At 33.3% G+C, this 22,662-nt stretch overlaps 1 protein-coding gene across 1 annotated transcript; it reads right to left on the reverse strand.

Annotated features, from left to right (window-relative positions):
• Positions 1-16,702: 16,702 nt before the first annotated feature.
• Positions 16,703-20,599, reverse strand: LOC134687631 (myophilin-like). The gene is made up of 4 exons (XM_063548074.1): positions 20,430-20,599; positions 18,296-18,432; positions 17,659-17,875; positions 16,703-17,232 (listed from the first exon to the last, which is right to left on the reverse strand). Exons 1-4 carry the CDS (start codon positions 20,478-20,480, stop codon positions 17,056-17,058), a joined length of 582 nt encoding a protein of 193 aa, XP_063404144.1. The 5' UTR covers positions 20,481-20,599; the 3' UTR covers positions 16,703-17,055.
• Positions 20,600-22,662: the final 2,063 nt, after the last annotated feature.

Below are 22,662 nucleotides of genomic sequence, written 5' to 3' on the forward strand. Positions count from 1 at the left end.
TTTTCAGTTCATTTTGTAAAATAAAATTAACAAAAAAAAACTGACTGTCATTTTAAAAAAAATAAGGGAATCGCTTTTCCGCTTTTTTAAATATGTACTTAAAAATATATAAATAGAATCTTGCAACTTTTCATTATTAATAAATACACTTCCATTCTCAATTTTGCTTGTCAGTTTTGCTGAATAACTTGACATGATTTCCAACAAAAATTATAACTGCCACTGTACCACTGATTGATAAATATATGTCCTGATCCCTTCACAAATTCATATCACCCATATAACTCTGTTTGATACATTTTAACATTTACATAACATTTCTATATGAAAAATATTATATACGTTAACTCAAATATTTATTTCGAAAAAAATCTAGGGTTATTTCCCTTAGACCATTTTGAATGTTGTAGAATAGGTTGTCAAGTTAAACAGAATTTTAAGCAGGATGCACAGGGTAAAAGATGGTTGTTAAAAGTTTGCAATATACAGATTTTATCAGAAAAAGAAAGTGTATAGGATAGAGACATGTTAACGTTAATCTCAGATGTGAAGGAACTTTATACATGATTATATATTTGGAAATGTAATTTAACCTTGTTGACGATGCTTTAACACTGCTTTATGTTTAACTTGTTTATATTTTTCTTCAACTAAGGACTCAACTAAATTGTGAAATTAGTATTTAGTTTTGATTTATTTGTATTTGAAAAATTAATTAATGAGAGTTATTTCCCCTACAACTACTTTTATACAATATTTAATAAAATAAGGTTAAATATTGCCCTACTCAATGATTTTGATGAAAGATGTTCTCAAAATAACAAAGCTCATTGTTTGTTGAACTTAAAATCTAAAATTTCCTTTAAAAATTTGTTATAGTTATGAAAATATAAATAGATTTTTAATCATGTCTTTAAAAGAAAAGATCAATCATCATACCCAGTATAATTTGTATTTTTGTCTGTCAATATGGGAATACAATTTTCAGATTTTTGTTCCAGAGTTATGGGACTTTGATCATTAAGAAATTAACAATTTGAAGTATGTCTCGAGATTATCCCCAAGTTTGATTTTATGGATCTAAACAAAGTTTTAACACAATGTTTCTACATGTACAAATCCAAGCTTCCCATCAATTTGTTGATTTTAAGATATAATGTACATTAAGGGACTTAAATTTTTGAAATATTTGAAAGACTTTGTTAAATGAAGGGATGTTGGTAACTAAAATAAAAAAAAAGTATTGCATCTTGGGGTGCTCTAATGTAGCTTTTTACAGCAATTACATTATTTATAGCAAAGTAAGTTCTGATTGATTTCAGCAGATTCCTTTAGCAGTAACAAGTCACTATTTGTTAAGTGGGTGACTGAAATTCAATCTTTTGATGATCAGAGTAAATATTGCACACACACACAAGTGAATAAACCCAAGATAATATGGTTTCAGAAATCAGTGTATTCCATACATATTCAAGTTATCACTTCTGATTTTCAGTAGACTTTTAAAGGAAATTACTTAATAATATAATGGGTTGATCTTAAGATTGACTGTGGAAATGGCTTTTGTTTTCACTTCAGAAGTATTTTAAAATCAAAATGTATATAGTAGGTTGTAGTCGTGTATTAATGTATATATCTAGGTGCTAAACAGTATTATTAAAATAGTGCATAATTCTTAAGTTTTAGTAGTTTTTAAATGTACATATTTTCAGTGTAATCTTGCCTTGTTTATTGAAGCAAGGGATGATTTGCCAGTTTATATATTTTAGACATAATTTCAAACTAGATGAACTAGATTTTTTACTTCAGATAAAATTTGCTACCACAGAAAGTAAAAATGTCACAAATTTCAACACCTTTTCCGTAAGTTTTGATTTTATTGTCTGAAATTAAAAGTAGGCCTCTGTAACTGATTTGTCTTAGTGAGTTCATCTACACTATCACTGGCTAGTCAGCACGTAAGTTTTGAGTTAAAACTGCATGTGGCAGATGCATTTAACTCTTGAGGTTAATTGAGTAGGATGCCATTTTTCTAGTAGAAGGGTGGTTCTATGATGACTATGCCTTATGCTTATGAAAACTTACTGCCACAATTAATACTAAAAGGGGCATAAACACCAACAACCAATGAACTCAATCAAAGATCAAGCTGAAATCCATTTTAGTTTCTTGTGTATAATTCAGAGTTTAGTATGATGTCCATTATCACTGTACTAGTATACATATTTTTAAGGGGCCAGCTGAAGGATGCCTACGGGTGCAGAAGTTTCTCGCTACATTAAAGACCCATTGGTGGTCTTCGGCTGTTGTCTGCTCTATGGTCGGGTTGTTGTCGCTTTGACACATTTCCCATTTCATTTCTCAATTTTATTGAACTTATAAAAACTTGCCACTGCAATTTAGACAAGAGTACTAGAAGGGGCATAAGATACCAACAATCAGTGAACTCACTCAAATATCAAGCTGAATCTAGACAATGGCCAAGAGTAAACAAAAACAAGTTGTCAACCTATTACAGAATTAACAGATCAAACTATCTTGACCCCACAACCTTATTAAACTAGTTTGACCCCACCATATGTTTATGTGCCTGTCTCAAAGGTTTTTCATTAACAGATTTTGATCTCAAATATTTTATCTAATGACAATTTGTAAAAAGTGTGTCATATTTTTTATCGCTTAAATGTATTCTAATATACAGACTGACAAATTAAGAGCTAGAAATATATATGTAACTGCTTGTCTATTGTTGAACTTGTTAGGAAAACTTGATGTCAATTTTTGTTAATTTGCTAGGTTGCTCTATTTCATCTCAAACTTTCTTTATCTACATTGATCACTTGATTTTTCTCAAAAAGAAAAACCCTGATGATAACATCTTGGCTAGACTTGATAAATTGTTATATGAATAGGATTCACACAAGATTATAAATCTATTCTAAAAATTATTACGATAAAATATCGATAAAATATCTTGCGACAGGACAGATTATAAAATCAATGTATTTCCATATTTGTAGATAGTTGCATTCGTACTTCATATGATTTAATTCATTATCATTGAATTTTATGATCTGTTGTATTTATTTCTTGGGGCTATTAAATCCTTTTAATGTGGGATGTTATTTTCTTTATTCCTTTTTTCCTCATACCATCAAAGTTTGGAACACTCTCCCTCCTGGGGTTGTATCAGCACTGTTAGTCAAGGCTCTTAAAGCCTGTGACAAAGCTTAATTAAATTCTGACAATATGGGGGGAGAGGTCTGTATGCTATCCAAAGTCAGGGCAAAATATTCAATTGGTTGATTGTGGCCATTATCCGGTAGAAGTAGAAGAAGTAGAATATATTGCTCTGTAGTAAACTTATAGCTAATCCTTAATTGAATTATTAATACTGAAACCATATATGTGTTTCCAAATTGGTGCCTTACAATAATGCAACCATTTTGAAGCAATATTGCCATGGACAATATCAGTGAATTTTACAAACTAATTTTTGTTTTATTCAACAGGGAATATAATGTTGTTTTTTAAAAATACACATTAATATGAAATATTACAGATTTGTAGTGATGTTTCTCCAAGTCAAAAGTGGGTCTCATTGTGGTTTAACTCTAAGCGTGACGCGGGATTGCTGATTTTATTGTAAGCGTGACACGTGAAAGTCAAATTATTGTGTTGTGAAATTGGGAAATGAAGTCTAGAGGGACACAGGAAATTACAAAAAAAAGAGAATTGCTTACATACATAGTGTAATACAGGAATCTGACAAAACAGTCAGCGGGGTCCAGGATCAGAACCCCCTCAATGAGCCCCCTCAAATTTGAACAGGCAATTGTGAATATAGAAACTATTTATTTATAGATACTTCCAATATAATATGTAAAATTCTTTAAGATTACAGATTTTAATGAAATAACAAGGAAATGTTACTTATAAGTAGGAAGTAACACTCCACTTGATCTGTATGTATTTGTTATGATAATTCAAGGGAAAGAAATGTGATTTAAAGATAAACAGTGGTTGTCAAACAATTTGGTTTTTTCAATTTTGTTTAAAGTATACGACATGATGATAATTGAAGATTATTTGATTTTTTTTTATCTTTTTAAAAGGTGAAAGCAAATATGAACATGTTGTGTCAGATAACAGAATCATGTATGAAAATTGTTTTAGCTTGCCTAAACTTCCCTATTTATAATAAGATGACTTTATAATCTTTGTTATTCCGTTTATAATGTATAACTGGTGGTGATACAGTTAGACAGTTTTCAATCTTCCAGTAAGGTCATGCTACCCACTGTATGTCTTATAGAAACATTAGTGTTTCAGCGTTGCCTTAAAATTCTTCAATTAATTACAATGCTTTACCAGAGTTGCTTGGGTTCTGTTCTATAGGTCAAGGCTGCTGTTTAACATGGAAAAAGATTAAGCCCCATCCAATCTTGACAAAACTTTGGTTCACCTATTCCCTTATAAGGACTTGATTGTTCATCAACCCCATAAAATCATGTATGGGTGACCAGATTAGACTGCAATGCCATTTACATTGAAATTTTCACCATGATAAACTTAAATTATATCTAGCAATCACTCTTTTTAATGCCTATAAAGTTTTTGAGCTGATTCCTTTGAAATAACTTTTATGAAGTTGTTTTGGCTGCCTAAGGGAAATGGCTACAATCCACAAACAAAAATAACAAAAAGTTGGAGGGTTTTCTAGAAGGTTCAACAAGAGACAAGTGTCGCAATAAATATAAAATCACAAAATATTCTCTTCTTTGAGTTGAAGAAGTACTTCAATCATTGCACACCAGGTTATGGATATTATGTACACTGAACTCATGTAATATAAATCATCTGAAGATCTGTCAGGAAATCAGATTAAAATAAAGTAGTAGTTTTCACTTAAAAATCTTACAAATACTAAATTGTCTCTAACAACTTATTTATTGACATCAAAGGTCAAGCTAAGGTTACATCTTTAAAATAGAAGTGCTATAAACAATTGACTCAGATTATCACAATTTAATCATTTTTATAGCTTTGAATTCGTCTACAGTGACTTTTTGTAAGGAACTAGACTATCAATGTTATATCACTTGTCAAGCTAACTGACAAGATTTAAACCTTAGAAAGTACTATGATGTAATTCTATGTTAGATATTAGTCAGCCACAAAATATTTCTCTCTTCAAGTTCTAAAATTCTTTTCAATTTATAAAGATAAATCATTATCCAATAACTTAAACAAACAGTATTTGGTGTTGTAATGTGCCAAATATTGAAAGTTTTTCCTAAATGCCAAAACAAAATTGGTGCTTCATAGCTTTTAAATGTATTATGAGTTTAAACAAACATTGAATCACATAGGGTTATTTCAGTGAATAACGATGCATGATGCAACCTTTGCCTAAATCATAAGAACTTGAAAAATGAATATTTCAACTATATAAAAGTATACAAGTTATTTTTTTGCATTTTTTCCCCTCTGTTGAGATAACTTGTTAAACTAAATACATTTATAATGTAAACAGATATTTTAGCTAAATTAATTTTTGCCTTAAAGTTGACTTCACTAGTTAATATACAGGAAACTGTTGTATGCTGAATATTGGCTTGTTTATCAGTTTTACTGTCTGAGAAATGATGGTCTGTATTGATGACCATGAATTAATGTTCAAGTTTTTACACTGTTTTGAACTTTGTTAAATTTATGTATGTATCATGTAAATTTTATTTTGTGATCAATGTACTAAACATATATTTTATAAAAGTCTTTTATATCTTTGTCTGTGTGTCTTTTTCTTGTTTATTTGTAAATGTTATGTAAATGTTCAGGTCTCGGACTAGCAATTCAGCTTTGTGGACTTTGTTATTGTTGCCAGTGTGAGGTTATTTTTTTTATCCTGATTATTCAGTAGGATGATTTTGCATCAATATTGACCTCATCCTTGTTAGTTGTTAGTATTTCCTGGATTTCCTGGTTCTAGAGTTGTTTGGAATAGCCAATTGTATCATGGTTCTAGAGTTGTTTGGAATAGCCAATGTATCATGGTTCTAGAGTTGTTTGGAATAGCCAATGTATCATAGTTCTTGAGTTGTTTGGAATAGCGAATGTATCATGGTTCTAGAGTTGTTTGGAATAGCCAATTGTATCACAGTTCTTGAGTTGTTTGGAATAGCCAATGTATCATGGTTCTTGAGTTGTTTGGAATAGCCAATGTATCATGGTTCTTGAGTTGTTTGGAATAGCCAATGTATCATGGTTCTAGAGTTGTTTGGAATAGCCAATGTATCATGGTTCTTGAGTTGTTTGGAATAGCAGATTTTGTCATAGTTCTTGAGTTGTTTGGAATAGCCAATTGTATCCTGGTTCTTGAGTTGTTTGAAATAGCCAATTGTATCATGGTTCTTGATTTGTTTGGAATAGCCAATTGTATTATGGTTCTAGAGTTATTTGGAATAGCCAATGTATCATGGTTCTTGAGTTGTTTGGAATAGCCAATGTATCATGGTTCTAGAGTTGTTTGGAATAGCCAATTGTAGAATGGTTCTTGAGTTGTTTGGAATAGCCAATGTATCATGGTTCTAGAGTTGTTTGGAATAGCCAATTGTATCCTGGTTCTTGTGTTGTTTGGAATAGCCAATTGTATTATGGTTCTAGAGTTATTTGGAATAGCCAATGTATCATGGTTCTTGAGTTGTTGGGAATAGCCTATTGTATCATGGTTCTTGAGTTGTTAGGAATAGCCAATTGTATCATGGTTCTAGAGTTGTTTGGAATAGCCTATTGTATCATGTTTCTTGAGTTGTTTGGAATAGCCAATTGTATCATGGTTCTAGAATTGTTTTGGAATAGCCTATTGTATCATGTTTCTTGAGTTGTTTGGAATAGCCAATTGTATCATGGTTCTAGAATTGTTTTGGAATAGCCAATTGTAGCATGGTTCTTGAGTTGTTTGGAATAGCAGATTTTGTCATGGTTCTAGAGTTGTTTGGAATAGCCAATTGTATCATGGTTCTTGAGTTGTTTGAAATAGCCAATTGTATCATGGTTCTTGAGTTGTTTGGAATAGCCAATTGTATTATGGTTCTTGAGTTGTTTGGAATAGCCAATGTATCATGGTTCTAGAGTTGTTTGGAATAGCCAATGTATCATGGTTCTAGAGTTGTTTGGAATAGCCAATTGTAGAATGGTTCTTGAGTTGTTTGAAATAGCCAATTGTATCATGGTTCTTGTGTTGTTTGGAATAGCCAATTGTATTATGGTTCTAGAGTTATTTGGAATAGCCAATGTATCATGGTTCTTGAGTTGTTGGGAATAGCCAATTGTATTATGGTTCTAGAGTTATTTGGAATAGCCAATGTATCATGGTTCTTGAGTTGTTTGGAATAACCAATGTATCATGGTTCTAGAGTTGTTTGGAATAGCCAATTGTAGAATGGTTCTTGAGTTGTTTGAAATAGCCAATTGTATCATGGTTCTTGTGTTGTTTGGAATAGCCAATTGTATTATGGTTCTAGAGTTATTTGGAATAGCCAATGTATCATGGTTCTTGAGTTGTTGGGAATATCCTATTGTATCATGGTTCTTGAGTTGTTTGGAATAGCCAATTGTATCATGGTTCTAGAGTTGTTTGGAATAGCTTATTGTATCATGGTTCTTGAGTTGTTTGGAATAGCCAATTGTATCATGGTTCTAGAGTTGTTTGGAATAGCCAATTGTAGCATGGTTCTTGAGTTGTTTGGAATAGCCTATTGTATCATGGTTCTTGAGTTGTTTGGAACAGCCAATTCTATCATGGTTCTAGAGTTGTTTGGAATAGCCAATGTATCATGGTTCTTGAGTTGTTTGGAATAGCCAATGTATCATGGTTCTTGAGTTGTTTGGAATAGCCAATGGATCATGGTTCTTGAGTTGTTTGGAATAGCCAATGTATCATGGTTCTAGAGTTGTTTGGAATAGCCAATTGTAGAATGGTTCTTGAGTTGTTTGAAATAGCCAATTGTATCATGGTTCTTGTGTTGTTTGGAATAGCCAATTGTATTATAGTTCTAGAGTTATTTGGAATAGCCAATGTATCATGGTTCTAGAGTTGTTGGGAATAGCCTATTGTATCATGGTTCTTGAGTTGTTTGGAATAGCCAATTGTATCATGGTTCTAGAGTTGTTTGGAATAGCCTATTGTATCATGGTTCTTGAGTTGTTTGGAATAGCCAATTGTATCATGGTTCTAGAGTTGTTTGGAATAGCCTATTGTATCATGGTTCTTGAGTTGTTTGGAATAGCCAATTGTAGAATGGTTCTTGAGTTGTTTGAAATAGCCAATTGTATCATGGTTCTTGTGTTGTTTGGAATAGCCAATTGTATTATAGTTCTAGAGTTATTTGGAATAGCCAATGTATCATGGTTCTAGAGTTGTTGGGAATAGCCTATTGTATCATGGTTCTTGAGTTGTTTGGAATAGCCAATTGTATCATGGTTCTAGAGTTGTTTGGAATAGCCTATTGTATCATGGTTCTTGAGTTGTTTGGAATAGCCAATTGTATCATGGTTCTAGAGTTGTTTGGAATAGCCAATTGTAGCATGGTTCTTGAGTTGTTTGGAATAGCCTATTGTATCATGGTTCTTGAGTTGTTTGGAACAGCCAATTCTATCATGGTTCTAGAGTTGTTTGGAATAGCCAATTGTAGCATGGTTCTTGAGTTGTTTGGAATAGCAGATTTTGTCATGGTTCTAGAGTTGTTTGGAATAGCCAATTGTATCATGGTTCTTGAGTTGTTTGAAATAGCCAATTGTATCATGGTTCTTGAGTTGTTTGGAATAGCAGATTTTGTCATGGTTCTAGAGTTGTTAGGAATAGCCAATGTATCATGGTTCTAGAGTTGTTTGAATAGCCAATTGTATCATGGTTCTTGAGGTTCTAGAGTTGTTTGGAATAGCCAATTGTAACATTGTTCATGAGTTTTTTGGAATAGCCAATTGTATCATGGTTCTAGAGTTATTTGGAATAGCCAATTGTATCATGATTCTTGAGTTGTTTGGAATAGCCAATTGTATCATGGTTCTAGAGTTGTTTTGAATAGCCAATTGTATCATGGTTCTTGAGTTGTTTGGAAAAGCCAATTGTCTCATGGTTCTTGAGTTGTTTAGAATAGCCAATTGTCTCATGGTTCTTGAGTTGTTTGGAATAGCCAATTGTCTCATGGTTCTTGAGTTGTTTGAAATAGCCAATTGTCTCATGGTTCTTGAGTTGTTTGGAATAGCGAATTGTATCATGGTTGTTGAGTTGTTTGTAATAGCCTATTGTATCATGGTTGTTGAGTTGTTTGGAATAGCCAATTGTCTCATGGTTCTTGAGTTGTTTGGAATAGCCAATTGTATCATGGTTCTTGAGTTGTTGGGAATAGCCAATTGTATCATGGTTCTTGAGTTGTTTGAAATAGGCAATTGTATCATGGTTCTTGAGTTGTTTGGAATAGCAGATTTTGTCATGGTTCTTGAGTTGTTTGGAATAGCAGATTTTGTCATGGGTTAAGAGTTGTTTGAAATGGGAGAATTTGTCATGGTTCAAGAGTTGTTTAGAAAAGCAGATTTAATCATGGTTCTAGACTTGTTTGGATTTAAAGATTCCGTCATGGTTCTTGAGAAGTTTGGAATAGCAGATTTTGTCATGGTTCTAACGTTGTTTGGAATAGCAGATTTTGTCATGATTTAAGAGTTGATTTGGAATGGGAGAATTTGTCATGGTTCAAGATTTGTTCAGAAAAGCAGATTTTATCATGGATCAAGACTTGCTTGGATTTGGCGATTTCGTCATGGTTCTTGAGTAGTTTGGAATAGCAGATTTTGTCACGGTTCTAACGTTGTTTGGAATAGCTGATTTTGTCATGGTTTAAGAGTTGTTTGGAATGGGAGAATTTGTCATGGTTCAAGAGTTGTTTAGAAAAGCAGATTTTATCATGGTTCTAGACTTACTTTGATTTGGAGATTTCGTCATGGTTCTTGAGTAGTTTGGAATAACAGATTTTGTCATGGTTCTTACGTTCTTTTAAATAGCAGATTTTGTCATGGTTTAAGAGTTGTTTGGAAAGGGAGAATTTGTCATGGTCCAAGAGTTGTTTAGAAAAGCAGATTTTATCATGGTTCTAGACTTGCTTGGATTTGGAGATTTCGTCATGGTTCTTGAGTAGTTTGGAAAAGCAGATTTTTTCATGGTTCTAACGTTGTTTGGAATGGCAGATTTTGTCATGGTTTAAGACTTGTTTGGAATGGGAGAATTTGTCATGGATCAAGGGTTGTTTAGAAAAGCAGATTTTATCATGGTTCTAGACTTGCATGGATTTGGAGATTTCGTCATCGTTCTTGAGTAGTTTGGAATAGAGATTTTGTCATGGTTCTAACGTTGTTTGGAATAGCAGATTTTGTCATGGTTTAAGAGTTGTTTGGAATGGGAGAATTTGTCATGGTTCAAGAGTTGTTTAGAAAAGCAGATTTTATCATGGTTCTAGACTTACTTTGATTTGGAGATTTCGTCATGGTTCTTGAGTAGTTTGGAATAACAGATTTTGTCATGGTTCTAACGTTGTTTGGAATGGCAGATTTTGTCATGGTTTAAGACTTGTTTGGAATGGGAGAATTTGTCATGGATCAAGAGTTGTTTAGAAAAGCAGATTTTATCATGGTTCTAGACTTGCATGGATTTGGAGATTTCGTCATGGTTCTTGAGTAGTTTGGAATAGCAGATTTTGTCACGGTTCTAACGTTGTTTGGAATAGCTGATTTTGTCATGGTTTAAGAGTTGTTTGGAATGGGAGAATTTGTCATGGTTCAAGAGTTGTTTAGAAAAGCAGATTTTATCATGGTTCTAGACTTACTTTGATTTGGAGATTTCGTCATGGTTCTTGAGTAGTTTGGAATAACAGATTTTGTCATGGTTCTAACGTTGTTTGGAATGGCAGATTTTGTCATGGTTTAAGACTTGTTTGGAATGGGAGAATTTGTCATGGATCAAGAGTTGTTTAGAAAAGCAGATTTTATCATGGTTCTAGACTTGCATGGATTTGGAGATTTCGTCATCGTTCTTGAGTAGTTTGGAATAGAGATTTTGTCATGGTTCTAACGTTGTTTGGAATAGCAGATTTTGTCATGGTTTAAGAGTTGTTTGGAATGGGAGAATTTGTCATGGTTCAAGAGTTGTTTAGAAAAGCAGATTTTATCATGGTTCTAGACTTGCTTGGATTTGGAGATTTTGTCATGGTTCTTGAGTAGTTTGGAATAGCAGTTTTTGGATGGGAGAATTTGTCATGGTGCAAGAGTTGTTTTAAGTAGAAGAATTTGGAATGGTTTAAGAGTTGTTTGGAATAGCAGCTGATGTCATGGTTGTTTGGAAAAGCCCATTTTGTAATGGTTAAGAGTTGTTTGATATAGCACATTTTGTCATGGTTAAAAAATTGTTTGGAATAGCAGATTCTGTTATGGTTCAAGAGTTGTTTAAAAAAAGAGATTTTGTGATGGTCCTAGAGTTTTTTGTAATAGCAGATTTTGTCAAGGTTCACGAGTTGTTTGGAATAATGTTTTGAAAAGCTCAATTGGGTTTTGTTTCAAATTGGTCCTATATAACACAGTGGCCGTTCTACCTTGAAATCATACCACCTTATCATAAGTCATACTAACTAAAGTGACTTTTAAACAGTTTGGGATTTGATTCAGAAGGGGCGTTCGCCACTTAAAAATATCCATTTACACTCTAAAATCGACATTTAAAAATGATTTGGCGTGTGTCCAATTTTGATGACTCAAAAAAATCAATCAGTCTGTATGGCACGTGCTTTGGGCGTATGTTTGGTTATCAAGCATAGCAAGCATCAATCGGCTCGTGCCAATAGTGCCCTACACTTTTAGCACGTTTAAGACACTGATTCTAACATGACGTCCTTCAAACGCTTTGAGTGCACACCCGTGGTAAAATATGAATATATTGCATTGGCTGTTCCGATCGTACTCCCACGTCATATGTTTTTTTATGAATGAAGTACCCGACGTCATAGAATGATGACGTTATAATTTAAGCATTTTACGGGAAAATACACGCTTCTGATACCGAAAATCATCACAACAAGGAAACGTCAACAAACGATGCTAAAATGTGGTATAAGCCCATTTTTTTTATACATAGAAGACATATAAATTAATTATCATTAAAATAAATTCTTCCAAATCTATCTAAATAAGTTTTGTGAATAGTTTGAGCATGACACTATTTCTGTTTGCTCCGTTCTTTTACGCCAATCTAAAAGTGCGTTAATTTATGAGAACGGCAAATAATGGCCTCCACATTGAGCGCTTCGATCCAAAACAGTTGCCGTATTTGTCCTATTAGAATCGAAATAATTCATGGGGGCTTGAATATATCTAGATTTTACCACGGGTTGTCCCTTTATGCCGATATTTTACCCCTCGCTATCGCTCAGGGTAAAATATTTGTCATAAAGGGCCAACCCGTGGTAAAATAACGATATATTCAAGCCCCCGTGAATTATTTCTTAATTTGACTACATGTGATTTGTCGGCTATGTTGAATTCCTGCCTCTTTCCCAACATATCCCTTTAGTTTTTTAGCTCACCTGGCCCAAAGGGCCAAGTGAGCTTTTCTCATCACTTTGCGTCCGTCGTCCGTCGTCGTCCGTCGTCGTCGTCCTGCGTTAACTTTTACAAAAATCTTCTCCTCTGAAACTACTGGGCCAAATTAAACCAAACTTGGCCACAATCATCATTAATGTATCTAGTTTAAAATTTGTGTTTTTTTACCCGGCCAACCAACCAAGATGGCCGCCATGGCTATAAATAGAACATAGGGGTAAAATGCAGTTTTTGGCTTTTAACTCAAAAACCAAAGCATTTAGAGCAAATCTGAGATGGGGTAAAATTGTTTATCAGGTGAAGATCTATCTGCCATGAAATTTTCAGATGAATCAGACAACCCGTTGTTGGGTTGCTGCCCCTGAATTGGTAATTTTAAGGAAATTTTACTGTTTTTGGTCATTATCTTGAATATTATTATAGATGGAGATAAACTGTAAACAGCAATAATGTTCAGCAAAGTAAGATTTACAAATATGTCAACATGACCAAATTGGTCAGTTGACCCCTTTAGGAGTTATTGCCCTTTATAGTCAATTTTTAACCTTTTTTCGTAAATTTCCATATCTTTTACAAAAATCTTCTCCTCTGAAACTACTGGGCCAAATTAAACCAAAATTAGCAACAATCAACATTGATGTATCTAGTTTAAAATTTGTGTTTTTTTACCCGGCCAACCAACCAAGATGGCCGCCATGGCTAAAAATAGAACATAGGGGTAAAATGCAGTTTTTGGCTTATATCTCAAAAACCAAAGCATTTAGAGCAAATCTGACAAGGGGCAAAATTGTTTATCTGGTCAAAATCTATCTGCCCTGAAATTATAAGATGAATGGGTCAACTGGTTGTAAGGTTGCTGCCCCTAAATTGGTAATTTTAAGGAAATTTTGCTGTTTTGGGTTATTATCTTGAATATTATTATAGATAGAGATAAACTGTAAACAGCAATAATATACAGCAATTTAAGACTAAAAAATAGGTCAAAATGACCAAAATGGTCAATTGACCCCCTATGAAGTTATCGTTTTTATAATCAATTTTTAACAATTTTCATAAAATTTGTGAATTTTTACTAACATTTTCCACTGAAACTACACGGACAAGTTCATTATAGATAGAGATGATTGTAAGCAGCAAGAATGTTTAGTAAAGTAAGATGTACAAACACATCAAAATCGCCTAAACACAATTTTGTCATGAACTGTCTGCTTCCTTTGCTTAATTCACATATACCAAGGTGAGCGACACAGGCTCTTTAGAGCCTCTAGTTAGTTGTAGTCCTAAATGTAACCCTCCGCAGTGGCGAATCCAGAAATTTCCTTAAAGAGAAGGGCACTGACTGCCTATTAGAGTGGGGCCGCTCCAGTCAGGCTTCGGTGATTCCTTATCTTTACTAACCAACGTTTACCCACAAAAAGGGAGCTTCCCCCATCCCCTGCATATATCATGCTTTTAAATGGCATATGAAATTATTGAAAACTATCATTCTGCAATGACAATAATATCTTTGTGTAAATTGTATAAACCCATTCGGGCTAACATCCTCAAGGTGTATCTTATATTACATATATTGAATTTTCATTTAATGTGCGACCATAGTCGCAGGATTCTTTTTGTTACTTCCTCTCGCTTGAAGGACGCATTCCAATCATTAATATTATCATAATTATATGCATTTAGGTGTAACAATGTAGATGCCAAAAGGGCAAGTAACTTTACCTGTTACATGTAACTATAGACGTTAACTAGTCTAATAGAAAAAAAATACCCATTAATGTGATGTTATCATGTGACCCTTTATTCTAGTCCTATTTAGGCGTGTCATAATCAAATGAGAGGTGAATAAGACGAGTTGTTAAAATTTGATCATAACAAAACGATATGTAGATGTAACTCAACACTGTAATAAATATACACTATAATATAGATTCATATATCCTTTATATAGTTTATCGTGTATGTATATGCATACAAATATATCTTAATCATACGTCAAGCATTACCGGAGGAAACTGGATTTATTACATGTCTACAAAAATCAATTGTGTTCATATGTTCAATGTTCCCGAAGCATTATCGAATCGATATGAATCATACATGTAAATTACAATAGAGGCTTTTCAAAAACGTTTAAAAGGCCACAACATGAAAACTATGGGGTTTGCATATATGTTTTCATAGGGTTGTGGACATAAATCCATTATAAACCTAGACTAATCCTTGTGCTTTTGATGCTTGGTTCATATGTAATTTTTCCAGTGTATGGCGCCGGCTGGCTATTATATAGTATAGCAGCATCATCATAAATTATACTAGTGTCTATAGGTCCAATGACTGGGTTGAAGCTACTTATCCATTAAGCTTTATTATATATAAGAAATTACATTATAGCCAGAATATACTTTCATAACTTTCAAATAAATAACTAAAAACTTCGAGATTGAACGCAATAAATATGCTAGTGGTGGAAAGAAAGCCATTTGTAAACGAAAGGTATGGTATTGTAATAGATACGTCTGACAAGAGATTGCATTTTTCATTCGGTTAGAAAAAGGTCATTGCCTTGTAAAAGGGATTTATAGACCCACTTCACAATTTTAAATAATGATTTAAAAATTTACTGACTAAAGTAAAACATCTTAAAATACTTTCTTCATGACGCAGATACTTAACCCGGACAATGATATATTTTTCCTTAACGACCTTCAACGATAGTAAAGTAAACACACTTGTACTTCACATGTCACATCAGCCTGGGTGTAGTTATATCCCTAACTTTATTCAAGGCCGAATAATTAGATTGTGCAACCTTTGCTAATCTATGAAACTCGTTGCTTGGGCAAATACGTCAAAATAATCTTATATACAATTACCACCATGCAGACTCGAGCCGAAACCCAAGAAGCCACCGAGCAACATACAATCGTTAACATAGCATTTTATTTCGCTCTTTTATCTCAACTTTTAAAATTTTATAATTGTACTTGGTCGTTATAACATTCTTACTTAAATTTCATTACACCCACGTCAATTTGCCGCGGGTCTTTGGTGGATAGCTGTCTCATTGGTAATCATACAGAATCTCCTTATTTTTATAATGTATCACATCAAGCGGAAATTCCGTCCTTTCATCTCAATATAATTAGGACTTCAACGTGGCAACTATTATGTTCATTTTAAACCTTCCATGTATTAAATAGATATAAGAAGATGTGGTATATGAGTGCCGGCAATGAGACAACTCTCCATCCAAATCACAATTTGTTTAAGTAAATCATTATAGGTCAAAGTACGGTCTGCAACATGGAGCCTTGGCTAACACTTAACATCAAGCTATAAAGCTTTACAGCTATTCACATTGTAAGAGGCGGCTGTATCTCCTATATATCATGAATATTAAATATTCTGTTTTTGTTCTATCATGACACTTAAACCATTGTAAAGAGGATGTATTTCCTCTTTTCTGCAACTATTTCCTCATTGAGTTATCCGGACTTTCACAAAGCAACAATATACCCATTCTTTTTATAGGTTCTTTCATTTTTAAAAATATTTAAAGTATTTCCTCTTCTCGTTTCAATTTCAATTCTTCCTTTTCGTGCATTCACGGATCGATTCTCAAATATGCAATTAGATATCAGTACTTTAGTTCCTCATGTTTGATTGAACTTCTCATTACTAATCCTTATACTCGGGTTAATCCTGGTTCAACGATAATCATTTAATGCTTAATCAGCAGTCATAAGATACCTGCATGGTTTACCTTGATGTCACGGAAATTGTTGAAAATGATAGAAATTATTGCTCTGGAGTATAAAATTAATCTCTTTTTCCTTTGTTGAAATTAGTTGGTAGAGCTTTTTCACAATTGATTTTGCTTCTCTTGTTTTTTCAACACGTTGAATTATTTGCAGCTTCCTTATACATAAGTGATGGTGATGTTCTAAATATATCTTACATAGCATGCTTTAACCCGTTATGTTAAATACGAGCGCCTATGCAGGTGTATATTAGGTATACATACACTTGATATAACTTTACAATAAAGCTGCCAAAAGACATTATTTTATAACTTTAATATTCATAATAATAGTAACAAAAATGGTGTAAAATTATAGTTAACTTGCTGAAAGTAGACTGTATTAGAATCATATTCACGTATGCCCTTATCATTTGCATATGACTAAACATTAACATATAATTTGACAGATAACATTTTCAAAACAATAACAAAACCTTGGAGATCTGACGGATGACAACATCTTGGTCCCACATATTAACAATGTAACATGAAATTGCACCCTTTTTGTTTCCTCAAAAAACGTTTAGAAAGTTGATGGCAAGATCTAATAAATGCAAATGAAGATAAAAATGAACAAAAGAGATAATAATAATTATGAGATTGATTTCCTAATCCATAATATGTCGTGTGTTTCCCATATTCATGCCAGCTTGTGAAGCACCTTTATTGGTACCCATTTGTAGTCCTATAACACTTTGTCCTTGTCGTAATTGTTCTTCAGTAAACTGTCTCTCGTTCTTTGCAGATTCCTTTGGTCCAATACCGCCCTGTCCTTTTGATTTAGCCTAAAATGTTGAATATATTTTAAGGACATGCAGACAAGTGTGGAGTCTTTAATCATACTGACTTTGAAATAACAGAAAACAAGAGTGTCATATTCCTGAGTTTACATCATCTAATAATATGGCAAGTTTAAAGAGATGTAGCTAGATTGAGGTGAGTGAGCACAACACACATGGAACATCAAAGACAGTCAATTTAGTCATGGTTCTTTTTATCTAACAATAGAGAACAGAAGGGAACTTCTCACGAATTTCATCTGTAGACCTATACATCTATGGCATAACATTATAATGAATTGACATATTATTGTTTCCCAATTGTGATAGTTCTTTGAATTTGCATGTTTATATGTTTCACGTTATATATCAATTTTACTTAGGGTATACCATCATTTTCATTAAGAAAGCTACTATAAGTATAACACTGACCTTTCTTCCTACTGCAGAACAACAAGTTAATACAGCTGTTAAATTCCCTGCCTCCCATAAATCAACAGTTTGGAAAAGTTCTGTTTTAGGTACACCATATGATTCCATGGCCATCACTGCCTGATTTATTACTTCCATACATTTAAATGCTAGAGTTGGAACTTTGCCATTAATTATTTTCTGTAGTTGTGGACTTGGAGCTAATGTATTCATTAACCTGGAAAAAAGATTAGACATGTATTATACAAATGTTGCATAATGAATTTTCTTACAAAAAAAAGTAGTCACTGTCAAATGACTGTAAACCAACGTAACACTGAAACGCCGATATTCACGGTGAACACAATTATAGTCACCGTGAACCAATGAAACGCCGATATTTCGTATACAAAGTACAGTCACTGTAAACCAATGAAACGCTGATTGGTCTTATATAAATTTCGGTCACTGTGAGCTCATACTCCCGGCGAGTTAAAGCCAGAATTGGAACCGTCGACCTAACGATACAGACACTGGTACAACCGCTACATGATGATTATGTCGGCTTTGGTTAAATCAATAATAAATCGGATATGTTTGGTTGTTCTATCATGTTTACACTATTGGATGAAAGAAGACAAAATAACAGATTACATACTTGCATAATAACATGCCATTTTTTAAGACCGCTCCAAAGTTATCCATGTCTCCAGCTGTATTGAAAGATTCTCCAGTAGTTGTCTGGATCCATTGTAAAATCTCTGCAGCTAGGTTTTTGTCGAATTTATCAAGGTTCTGAAAAGTCAAATATATACATGAATGAGTGTTGCATTTCGTTGAACAAGGGCTGTGATGTCTATCACATGTGCCGAAGGATGCGAAAGTAAGAACATACCTATCCTATGAATAATGCAAGGTATAAATATGACACTTAATAGTATTTGAAAAACATGTACTCCTAATGTCATAGTTACCAGAGAGATCAATGCCTAAACAATGCTCTCGTAAAATATGTGTTCAATATTTAAAAAAGAAGATGTGGTATGATTGCCAATGAGACAACTATCAACAAAAGACCAAAATGACACAAGCATTAACAATTATAGGTCACCGTACGGCCTTCAACAATGAGCAAAGACCATACCGCATATAGTCAGCTATAAAAGGCCCCGATAAGACAATGTAAAACAATTCAAGCATGACTGTGTTTGGTTTATACTGAGTATAGTACTATAACGTTATAAAAGTATCAGTTTTAATATATAATACAGTTATAGTTTTCTTTTCAAATAGAACTTTTATTCTTTTTATCATGAAACGCACATCCCTTCATGAATACCGGACTTCGATATGTAGTTTGGGGGATACAACTTCAAAGAACCTATTTTAAGTGATTTATATGATAAACCGTACTGAAATGTAAAGTGACCTTGAAGCACAAGCTCGCTTTCAATTCGAAATCCAACTCTGAATGTTGATGAAATATATTGAATAATAATTCAAACATACTTCAGTCGAGTGGTTTTCGATAAAAAAAAATGAAAAGTGAATAATTTCTTGTCGTCTAACCTGGCAACATAACCATACCTCCGGATGTTGATTTAACTATGTACTCTTGAAATGTTAATGGGCGTGTCGTAAGTGATTCAATTTCATCTTGGTATGCCGGATACATTTTAATTTAGACATAGAATTATATAGTTGTGAACATATTATATACACTTTACTATACGTTCTCAAGAGAGAAGTGTTGGGATTTGTTACGGAGTATAATCGAGTCTGGGCGGCACGATATAAACGAGGCAGATGTACAATTATATAGACCCATAATCATGTGTACCTATTGAATCTTATTTTCTAATTAGAAAATTGATTATTTATTACACTCGTCTTGGTGTCTTCTTACTTCTTAATGAGAGAGTGCACATTCCGGCCTTCTCAGTGGGGAAATTGAAACGTATCAGTATACGTATATAAATTACAAATCAATATCAAATCCATCACATTAGATTCAGATCAGATCATTTCATAAGTTACCTGTAGAAATATATTACAGGTAACATTTGTTTATTCAATGTCTGGTCTTCCGACAGAATGATAAATGACAACTTCTAACATATTTGTTCATCACTATGAAATATAGTATATGATTTTTGTATTTGTGTATGTGTATACTGAAACTAGCCTACGTACATCGTCAATTTTAATTCACTGTAAATAATTCAATTAACTTCAGCGACTGATAAGATTAGAGTTGGTCTCAGGGGTGATTTGAGGGAAAATAAGATTTTTAAGTCTTAAATAAGTGTTAAGATCATCTTGTATGTGATGTGTCGCTTTCCTTATACGAATCATAATATACGTGTAACAGATTGAAAACGGTCTCTTCTGTTGGAAAGTGCAGTATTTCTGCATAACATTTACAATTAGTTTGCATTTGTATCATTTTCATGTTGATATATTCAATTTTTCAGTTATTTTAATAAACACTACCAAACTAACAAATACTAGTAGCAAAAGTAGCAAAATAAGTTAAAAGAAAATATATGACAACACAAGGCAAATAAAACCATGTAATACTACGATAATGTTAATAAGCAGCACCATGCGTTTTTTGGGTTTGGTCAGACCCCCAAACCGATTCTAAATACATAACCTGATAACGCACAGGAAATATTTATTGTATTTCCTGACTGATATGAGAGTGTTCCCTGTTTAGTCATCTTTACCGCATGTGTTTGTCTGATATATGGTTTTATTTGACATGTTTATCTAAAAAAATGACACCTTACCTTCTGTTGAGCTTCAGCAGCAAATCCGGACTTTGTAGCTCTGTGAGACATTTTCACTTTTCTATTAAAATTAAAAATCAAAGTAAGTAACTATTTTACACCACTGGCGATATATACCGGCGACACGAGTGATTCACAACTTCAATCAATAACAAGTCACATGATACAAAAATTTGAATTTCATTAGATAAAGTTGGAAAGGGCGTATACCTGAATACACTGTTTACTACAATTTGTACTATAAAAGCCATTGACTTACGTAATTTTGCACCCATAAATGTATTTTGTACAGCACCATATTTGGCATTAAGGTGGATTTAAATGACACCTTTGTTTGATATTTTTTTTTAATTTATAATGATCAAATCGAATACTAGTACTTTATAGTACTAAAATACGTCAGGAATAGTTAACATTCCTATTCTGTTATTCTAGTGAAATTGTTTGTTAGAGATACATTTACAGTATTGAATTAATTGGTTGTGGTTATCATTAGGTACACGAATAATGACCATTAATGTTAAGGTGCGTTTACCATATGGGTGGATTCATGTAATGCCTGATCTTCGTTGACTTTTTTTAATCATCTTCATAGAATTATATACTACCCTAATACGTGCCTAATTCAGCCTCTTGTTCAAGGAAAGGATGCATTAACACGTTACAGGAAACTCCTCTATAACAATAGAAGAAATAAAACTGAAAAAGTTTTACTGGACACACAGGGTACACCATAGTTTATGCTGTTATGTCTTTTTTTTAATCTGTAAGACATAATTTACTTACTACACCGTTTATGAAATTGGGGTTTGAACTATAGCTTTGATTAACCACAAGACATCCAAGAGTATTACTTTGTGACTGTTGTCTTTCTCATAATTCTGTTAGTTGTTACCGACTAGAGGCAGATATAGGAGTACAGGGGACTGGTCACTATTTTTAAAGCAATATATATGGTCGACTATTTAGGTAATTACTGAAGCATGACTATTGAATGGGCCCCGAGTCAGTCTCAGGAAGCCAGACCCCCTTCAAACTTTCTGGACCCTACTGCCGATTTAAAGAATCCAGTCCTTTCCAAATGTTTGTAGCAGCGATCATTTTAAACCTTTCTATCCATATTATGTATCTTTGTTTCTTGTTTCAGTTGGCGATCATCTTGTTAATTTCGGAAAAAGAGGGGCGAAAGATACCAGAGGGACAGTCAAACTCATAAATTGAAATAAACTGGCATCGCCATGGGTAAAAAATAAAAAGACAAATAGACAAATAAAAGTACAGAAGACACAACATAGAAAACTAAAGTCTAAGCAACACGAACCCTACTGGGGGTGATCTCAGTTGCTCCGGAAGGGTCAAGATCCTGCTCCACGTGTGGCATCCGACGTGTTGCTTATGTTTTTACAATATGCAGGCTTTTTATTATTTGTTTAACTTCTACGATGTCTAGTCTATTGAATGGCAAATATGCAGGATTTAATAGATACCTGAATCACTTTTTGTGTCAGTACCAAGTCAGATATGCTGATCCATGTCACGGTTGTTCGTTGTTGTATGTACTTGTATGTCTATTTTATCAGAGGAGCCGGTTGTACTGTGTTGTTCGTTGTTGTATGTACTTGTATGTTTATTTTATCCCAGGAGCTGGTTGTACTGTGTTGTCTGTTGTTGTATGTACTTGTATGTCTATTTATCCAAGGAGCTGGTTGTACTGTGTTGTTCGTTGTTGTATGTACTTGTATGTCTTTTTTATCAGAGGAGCCGGTTCTACTGTGTTGTTCGTTGTTGTATGTACTTGTATGTCTATTTTATTCGAGGAGCCGGTTGTACTGTGTTGTTCGTTGTTGTATGTACTTGTGTATAAAAAAGAAGATGTGGTATGATTGCCAATGAGACAACTTATTCACAAAAGACCAAAATGACACAAACATTAACAACTATAGGTAACCGTACGGCCTTCAACAATGAGCAAATCCCATTTCGCATAGTCAGCTATAAAAGGCCCCGATAAGACAATGTAAAACAAATCAAAAGAGAAAACTAACGGCCTCATTTATGTAAAAAAATGAACGAAAAACAAATATGCAACACATAAACAAATATGTAACACATAAACAAATATGTAACAAATAAACAAATATGTAACACATAAACAAATATGTAACACATAAACAAATATGTAACACATAAACAAACGTCTATTTTATCAGAGGAGCCGGTTGTACTGTTCAAT

The sequence above is a fragment of the Mytilus trossulus genome, chromosome 10 (assembly GCF_036588685.1).
Source record: "Mytilus trossulus isolate FHL-02 chromosome 10, PNRI_Mtr1.1.1.hap1, whole genome shotgun sequence".
NCBI lineage: Eukaryota > Metazoa > Mollusca > Bivalvia > Mytilida > Mytilidae > Mytilus > Mytilus trossulus.